The sequence below is a fragment of the Macadamia integrifolia genome, chromosome 12 (genome assembly GCF_013358625.1).
Source record: "Macadamia integrifolia cultivar HAES 741 chromosome 12, SCU_Mint_v3, whole genome shotgun sequence".
Taxonomy (NCBI): domain Eukaryota; kingdom Viridiplantae; phylum Streptophyta; class Magnoliopsida; order Proteales; family Proteaceae; genus Macadamia; species Macadamia integrifolia.
Window position 1 is genome coordinate 8,009,362 of NC_056568.1, and position 8,958 is coordinate 8,018,319.

General features: G+C 37.9%; 1 protein-coding gene and 1 long non-coding RNA gene across 2 annotated transcripts in view; one reads left to right on the forward strand and one right to left on the reverse strand.

Moving 5' to 3' along the window:
• Nucleotides 1-4,718: 4,718 nt before the first annotated feature.
• LOC122057523 overlaps nucleotides 4,719-8,958 on the reverse strand; it is a 7,242-nt gene continuing 3,002 nt past the window's right edge. The window contains exon 2 of the long non-coding RNA XR_006133548.1: nucleotides 4,719-5,085. This is a non-coding gene — a long non-coding RNA (uncharacterized LOC122057523). The remainder of the gene's footprint in view (nucleotides 5,086-8,958) is intronic.
• The window catches only part of LOC122057522 (monooxygenase 1-like), a 3,022-nt gene continuing 1,395 nt past the window's right edge, over nucleotides 7,332-8,958 (forward strand). Inside the window, exons 1-4 of the mRNA XM_042619647.1 lie at nucleotides 7,332-7,521; nucleotides 7,682-7,828; nucleotides 8,007-8,229; nucleotides 8,313-8,541. Coding sequence (XP_042475581.1) covers nucleotides 7,445-7,521; nucleotides 7,682-7,828; nucleotides 8,007-8,229; nucleotides 8,313-8,541 — 676 coding nt within the window. The 5' untranslated portion in view covers nucleotides 7,332-7,444. The remainder of the gene's footprint in view (nucleotides 7,522-7,681; nucleotides 7,829-8,006; nucleotides 8,230-8,312; nucleotides 8,542-8,958) is intronic.

An 8,958-nucleotide genomic window follows, 5' to 3' on the forward strand; every position in this document is an offset into this window, starting at 1 on the left:
CTTGATACCGAGCCGAGCTGTGTACTCTGATTGTTTTGGTGGATTTCCTTATGTACTTGATATTTGAATTTTATTCTTTTTATGTATATATCATGCCTTCGGGCCCAAATGTATATAATTATTGTATCACTATCCGGGTATCAAGTATATGGGATTTATTCACAGGTAAAACTTAGTCTTCCGCTGATCTGATGAACCTATATTAGTTGTGCGTATGCTGTGGTGGAATACAGTATCTGATGATCCTGGCAGGTTTGGGTTAACCGGTGTTAACTCGGTCACCGCTCCGGTTCAGTGTGAACGGGGTGTGACAGATGATCTTATCATTTATGTGCTTGATGGTCTTCCACCATCCTATCGTTAGTTAACTTCTTCAATTCAGATCCGTGCTCGGACAACTGCTCTCCCTATTGAAGAGCTTCACACCCTTCTCATATGTGAAGAACTCTCTTTAACGGATGATGCCTCTTATGATGCTTCAACTGCTCTCCTTGCATCCCCGCCCCAAAAAGTAATTCTGGTTGTGGATTTCCTTTCTCTCGAGGGAGGTGGAAGTCTCAGGGTCGTGGAAACTAGTCACAATGGCAAACACCATCTCCATCAAATGGGTCCAACCAGTTGCGTCCCTCAAACACGTCTGTTAATTCCAACTCAACCAACAAACCTCAAAGTCAAATATGCAACAAAATGGGACATCTAGCAATTAATTGCTATCACCAAATGAATTATGCCTATCAAGGTCGCCATGCACCAGAAAAACTTGCTGCCATGGTTGCTTCTAACATGACAGATGACAACACTTGGTATTCTGACACCAGTGCCTCTCATCACATCACTCCTAACTTTGAGAATCTTTAGATATCATCCAAGTATAGTGGTAATGAAATAGTTCAAATTGGTAATGGTCAAGGTTTGTCAATAACTCACGTTGGTTCATCCTCAATTCCTTCTCACACTTCTACCTTTCATTTGAGCAACATTCTTTATTGTCCAACTGCTTCTACTAATCTAATTTATGTTCATAAATTTGCTCGGGATAATAGTTGTCTTTTTCACTTTGATGAGTTTGGTTTTTGTGTCAAGGACACTGGGAGGACTTTTTACCAAGGACCAGTTGAGAATGGACTATACCCCTTTCGCTCGCCATCCACTCTTCCTGCTTCTCCTTCACTGCAAGCACATTTTAGCTTCTCAGTTTCTGTTGATCAATGGCATGGTCGACTTGGACATCCATCTCATGATATTCAACTTACAATTCTATCTACTATTTTTGTTTCAAAAAAAATGGGCAAAAATGTTTCAAATAAAATGAGCACAAATGTCTCCTCTTCATGTCAACTAGGCAAAAGTAGAAAGTTGTCTTTTCTCTTACCTCAGTCTATGTCTCATTGACCACTTGAATTAATTCATTGAGATGTTTGGGTCCTGCCCCACCACTTTCTTGTTCTAAATATTCTTATTATGTGCTTTTTTTCGATGATTTATCTAAATTTTATTGGCTTTTTCCTATGAAATTCAAATTAGACTTCTTTGACATCTTTATCTCTTTTAAAGCCAAAATTAAAAATTTATTGAACACCAAAATCATAAAATTTTGTTCTAACTATGACAGAGAGTTCACCAGCAACTTTTTTAAACCCTTTCGTAACACCCATGGTGTCAGTCATGAACTTTCTTGTCCCCACACCTGAACAAAATGGTGTTATCGAAAGGAAACATAAGCACATTGTCGAAACTAGATTATCTTTGTTAGCTCATGCTCATATGCCACCTAAATTTTGGTAAGAATCTTTTTCCACGGCTATCTATTTAATTAATAGGATGCCCATTCTTTCTTAAAACACAAAAACACATTTTGAAGCTATTTTTCACTCCAAACTGACGTACACTCACTTGAAAACTTTCAGTTGCCTATGTTTTCCCTGGTTATGTCCCTACAACTCCAATAAACTCCAATTCAGATCTTCAAAATGCTGTTTTTTGGGATATAGTTCTGCTCATAAGGGTTATAAATGTTTGGATTTATCTACTGGAAGGGTTTATGTATCAAGACATGTGATCTTTGATGAGCTTCAATTTCCCTTTTCTTCTGCATCTACTTCTCCATCTTCTCCTTCAATTTCAAATGACCTAGACTTCTTAGGGGTCTTACTCCCATCCCACCACTCCACTTGCAGTTTCCCCATTTTGCATAGTCATCCCTCAATTGTACCGACCACTCTGCAACTCTCTCAAGAGTTCTCCTCGGGTACAAGCCTTGCATCACCCATCCCTTAAGAGCATACTTCCCCAAATCCATGTCCTCTAGTCCATCCAATGCTCCACCCCAGCCTCCGCATGCTACTACCCAAACCCAGACTATAAAGACAAGATCCCAATCTAGAATTTATAAAAATAAAGCCTTTTTCCATACCCTTCGCCCTCTTCCCCTTGCATTTATTTCTTCTCACTTGGTTGAACCAACATGTTACTCACAAGCTTCTAAGGACCTTGAGTGGCGTCATGCAATGGATCAAGAACTTAATGCTCTTCAACAACAAAATACCTGGACTGTAGTCCCTTCCCAACCATCTATGAATGTTGTTGGTTGTAAATGAGTTTATCATATCAAAAGAAACCCAGATGGTAAGTCAATCAATACAAGGCTCACCTTGTTTCTAAAGGGTTTCATCAACAACCGGGAGTTGATTTTATTGAGACTTTTAGCCCTGTTGTTAAGCCAACTACCATCCTCACTATTTTTTCTATAGCTGTCTCCAACAATTGGTCTTTGCAACAATTGGATGTTGAATGTGCATTCCTCTATGGTGATCTACAGGAGACCTTATATATGTCTCAACCACCAGGATATATTGATCCTAAAAGGGCTGCTCATGTCTGTTTGATGAAAAAGTCTATATATGGGTTACGTCAGGCTCCACGTGCTTGGTATGAGAAGTTCACCTCCAAGCTTATCGACTTTGGTTTTCTAGTATCTCAATCTGATATGTCATTATTCATCTACCACCAACACCATGTTATACTTTATTTGCTTCTATATGTGGATGATATCATCCTCACTGGTAATGATACTTCTTCCATCCACCGCCTGATGTCATTCCTTGGCCATCATTTTCGCATGAAAGACCTTGGCCTGTTATCTTTCTTTCGTGGAGTCCAGATTACAAGAGATTCGGGTGAGCTTTATCTCAATCAGTCCAAGTACATATTGGATCTTCTTCAGCATGCAAACATGACCAGTTGTAAGCTTGTTTCTACCCTAGCTTCATTACAAAAACTTGGATTGAGTGATAGTCCTATCCTAGTTGATCCTACTCACTATTGCAGCCTCGTTGGTGCTCTTCAATATGCCACTCTCACCCGTCAGGATATCTTATTTTCTATCAATCAAATATCACAATTCCTTAAGGAATCCACTGAAGATCATCTTGCAGCTGTAAAACATATTCTTCATTTTCTAAAAGGAACCATAACTATTGGTATCCAGCCCCAACCTGGCCCGCTCCACCTCACAGCCTATTGTGATGCCAATTGGGCTGGGTGCCCAATTGATCGATGGTCTACAGGTGGTTTTTGTGTATTTCTTTGCTCCAATCCTATTTCATGGAGTGCTAAGAAACAACCAACAGTTGCCCGATCCTCTTCCGAAGCTGAATATCGTTGCTTAGCTAACACAGTTGCCAAGGTTGTCTGGCTATTCTCCCTCTTTCGCAAGCTGCACTACCCCCTCACCAAAGTCCCAACTATTTGGTGCGATAATATTTTTGCTATCTCCCTTTCGTTCAACTCAGTATTTCATGCAAGAACAAAACATGTAGCCATTGATTATCACTTCATCCGTTAAGTTGGTAGGCAGGAAAATACTGGGCATTCATTACATTTCAAGTAAAGACCAAGTTGCTGATGTTTTCACAAAAGGACTCAGCTCTCGTCAGATTCCTTTTGTTCAAGACAAGCTTCATTTACTTCTAGTACCGCTTAGCTTGAGGGAGGATGATAACTGATCCACCAAATCAGAAGGAGATAAGGATCCACATCATCCAAATCTTCTCATTTGAATTTTAAAATTCAAATATGATTATCTTATCACCAATGCTATCTCTTACAGTTGTAATTTTATTTACTTACCTTTTTAAATGGGTTTCAATCTCCCAGGTGCACCTGTAAAATATTTATATATACTCAGTCATTCATCAATGGAAATCATTCAAAAACTTAGCAAAAAACAATCCTTGTGCAATCTCTTTCAAAAACCACCATGATGGAGACAAGTATCTGGAATCAGTCATTTCAATTGCCTATGTAAAATCTTGATGTAGATATAGTCTAGTTTATAATCTATAATGTAAATATTGATGGAAATAAAAGAAACCAAACCGTTTTTAGATATTGTTTGATTATGAATACAACCAACAGACTCAAGGTAACTAAACAATTTTTCAGGAAAATTCTCTTCACAAAATCAAGGCAACCAAACAATTTCTAGGAAGAATCATGTCACAGACTCAAGGTAATCAACCGATTTTTCTGTTACAAAGATTCTTCAATAGAATGTCTCTCGAAAGAATTATGTCCAAATTCAATACATGCGCCAACAACTTTATGCAACCGAACACGCCCTAAGTTTCCTCTTGACCGAATCTATAACCTTCATTAACAAATTTATTTTTAGTGGTTTCCCTGATCAAACTTGAAGTTACCAAGATAAGTTAGATAGATAACATAAGCCTTTAAACCAAACTTTTTATTGGAAAAGAAAAATACTATTAATAGTTGGGTAAAATGTTTAACATATGATCCAAGTTTGTTACAAAGATTTCCTATTCATCGCATCTTAGGCTATATTCTTAAGCATAAGAAGAAAGTTGTTGTGAGGCTTAACACGTAACTTACACCTAGGCAAAAAATGATTAGTAGTTAGCAAAAGAGGGATTGAAGACCATGGCCAATGATTGATATCATTGGTATCCCAAAAGCTACTTAGATCTCCTATGTCGCTCCAAATCTCATCTACTGCCCATCCACCTTCTGCAGTTTTTGTCAAGCCGTAAAGGAAACTCCTTGCTTTTGCTTCCGTACCATTTCCTGTCAATATATAGTTAGTATGGAGTAAGTGGAAATTACTAGTTGATATTATGGCTATTGCCCAACCCGAAATGTTCCTTTATGGATTAGTTTTCTCAGTACAGCACAAAATGGAGTTTTGGGTAAAGGGTAGAGAAAAATTTTGGATTGGAGCCACTGATGGATTCCAAACCTTTTGGTCCTCACTATTATTATAAAGAGAAGTCTAGAAAAGGTACCTGTTTAAGAATAGAGTAAGGGTTGGATTTTTGGTGCCCAAACAGAACCTGGTTCCTATGTTGCTGAATATGACAGCACATTATAATGAACACAAAAAAAAATGATTCATTTTGGGGATAATGTGGAAGAAATACATAAAAACAGAAAGAAAAGAAAAGTTAATACACTCAGTTTTGAGATCCAGAGGTCCAACCACAAATTCTTCTTGAGAACTCACAAGTGGGAAATAAGTGGCAAGTGCTCTTGGTATTATTGTGGCACAAACCACAGATGGGATCAATGTCAGCCCTTCAATGCAAGATGCCTTTTGTAGGAATACCATTGTGGACAATTCTCCAAAAGAAGAGCTTATATTTGGGGTGGATTTTCAGTTTTCAAAAAAAAGTGCCACCATTGTGAGCAAGGCAACAAGCAAGTACAACTGTTTGAGAATCCACCATTGTTAGTAAGTAAACCTGTTCTTAAAAAAAGTGTAGCTTTCTTAGCAGATAGAGTGCCTTCCCTCGAGAGGTGACACCACCATCTATCAGGGCTGTTGGAAAGGGGAATTTGTAAAATTTTATTTGTGACATGAGAAGGGAGGACGGAGTTTAAAAGATTAGAGTTCCACACAGTCTCTTAACTTTTAAGAAGAAAGATGTAGAGGTAAGAGAAACATTATTATCCACATCAGATAAGGGAGGATATGACACTAACCAGGGGTTAGATCAGAAGAACGTATCACTCCCATTTCCAATTTTCTTTGAGACCATTATTTGAAGAAGAGGAAGAATACTTGCATTGTCATTCCAGCAATAAGAACCCCCCATTCTTAAAGTCTTTTGTCAAAAATTGAGGCATTGTGGTAGTATTTGGCTTTAAGAAAAAGTGCCAACATAGAATTTTCATTAGTAATGAGGCACCATCCAAGCTTAAGTAGGAGAGCTTTATTATGAGATACCGACTCCTTAGACCAAGGCCACTATAGGATTTAGGTGAGCAAACCTTGTGCCAACCAATTAAGTGAAGTTTTCTTGCTTTCGTGTTATCTCCATTCAGAAGTGAAGGTAGGTAGAGTTCAATTTATTACAAATAGATTTTGACAATGCGAAGTAGGAAAGCAGGAAGGGATGGAGGACATGGTAGACTCGATTAGGCTGGTACCCCCGGCAAAGGAAAGTAGATTGACTTTCCATGAGGCAAGTATATCTTCACATGAGAGACTACAGGATTGAAAAGGACACTTTTGGCTCTTTTGTGGAATAGGTTGGTTCCTAGGTAAGTGGATTCTGATTCTATTTCATTGATTCCAATAAAGTGACACATCTGTTCCTAGTCTCCTTATTCACATTGGAACTGAAGGCAATACTCCTCTTGTCCAAGGTTAATAGTTAAACTAAAAATGTCTGAAAATAAATAAAGTATACACTTAATGATAGCAAAATCATCCACCGACACTCTATAAAAGTTGAAAATGACAACCACAAAACAAAGACGAGAAATTTTTGGAGCATATCTAGAGATCTTGATACCCTTAAAAAAATTCACCTCCCTATGAGAAATAAGAAGGCGAGAATGGCCCTCCGTCGCTATTATAAAGAGGAACAGGCTCAAAGGATAATCTTATCTAATGCCACGAGAAGATCCAAAGTAACTAGAAAAGAAACATACAGTTTAATGGAAAACAATGGGGAACTGATAAAGCTGTAGTTTTCCATGATGAAAATCCGTCAACATGTTAGATAGATAGAATTGGATAGACTAAAATAAAAATAAATAAATAAATAAATAACTAAAAAGAGAGAAATTTTCAATTGGTCAAGCGACTCGGTCAAGGGACTGGATAAATGTGTTAAGATAGAGACAAGAAGCATCCTTGACCAAACATGTCTTCGTCCAAGAGCCTTTTCGTGTACTCCAATTTGTTCATTAATTTTTAATCAACTCCTTCTTGGCTTGGGTAGCAAGGAAATCGTACACCATTGGACTTTTTACCCCTATACTGCTTTGCCACGATCGAACATTAGCACTGTCATCTCTATTTAAACAAGAAGACTGCAACCTCATCCCAATCCATGAGTTTTAAGCTTTGGAGAACTTTGTAACACACACACAAACTTGCACCCGTTATAGAGAGAGAGAGAGAGAGAGAGAATCAACAATGTCAGAGGAGGGAAAGCAGATCGTAATTGTTGGAGGAGGAATCTGCGGCCTTGCCACTGCCCTTGCTCTTCATAGGTACCCTTCCTTCTCTCTCTCTCTCTCTCTCACTCTCTATGTATTGGTGTTTGCTCTGCTTATTAGTATTAATTATATTGGATTACTTATCTTAAATATGAATGGATGATGAATTAGGGTTAATGGTTATTGATTAACAATGATTCATATGATTAATTAGGAAGGGGATTAGGAGTATAGTGATAGAGAAGGCTGCGTCTCTAAGGACAGAAGGAGCAGGAATCGGAATCCAGTCCAATGGATGGCGTGCCCTTGATCAGCTTGGAGTTGCCCATCTCCTCAGGCCCAAAGCTATTCCTATTTTACTGTAAGATTTTTTTTTTTTTTTAAATTTGAAAATCCTTTTAAATATCAGATGACTGGTCGGGATTTAGTCCCTATTGATGCTTCTACTAGTGTTCCTATGCTGCTATCAGCGTCTATGTTTATGCAAGGACCATCTTTTAGGAAACTCTTTCCCTTTAATTATTGACATAACTTTGTAGAACTCGAGATCTTGTCCTCAACAACAGTACACACCAAGAGGAATCATTCAAGAATTCAGAATTTCGATGCCTGAGAAGGAGTGATCTCATAGAAATCATGGCTGAGAATTTACCGGCCGAAACCATACGATTCGGATGCGAAATAATGAAAATTGAATCTGATCCTATAATTACTTCCCATACCATTCTTCATCTGAAAGATGGGACTGTCATCAAGGCTAAGGTGAACTTGATTCTATTTATTCATCTCTCTATCTCATATTAATTTCTTTGGATTATATGATTCACAATAATTTACGTGTACAGGTACTGATAGGGTGTGATGGTGTACACTCAGTGGTGGGGGATTGGTTAGAGTTGAAACCTACAAAGCGTTTTAATCTATGTGGAGTGGTAGGTTTCACAAATTACCCCAATGGCCATGGTTTTGGCAATGAATTCGTTCGAATAAGGGGAGATAATATGATGACCGGAAGATTACCAATCGACGAAAAGCTGGTTTATTGGTTTGTGGCTCGACCAAGGACTCCTCAAGGTAACAGTTTAACACAAATATTTTTATATGTGTCAACCAAATCGTACCAATTTTTCTGTTTTTAATCGAATAGTGAATAGCGAATTACCAACTACATATATGATATATCCCATAAAAGGCAAAAAAGGGCAAAAGTATATACTGTCATAAATACCGAATAGAACCATATTTATGTTGAATAGAAACCGTATCAAGCCGGTCCGATATTGGTATTGAAAATTTAGAAATATCTCAGTTAAATTTTGATATCTACTCCATATCTTTTGTACCATACTGAAACTGCACCGGTTGACACCCAGTAATATGGTAAATGCTTGGGAAGTAACCAACCATCTTCTACATGGATTACAGCGGTGCAAGTTAAACAAAAAAAAAGGATCAACCAAGAAAAAACATTTAATTATTCACCCCAACCCC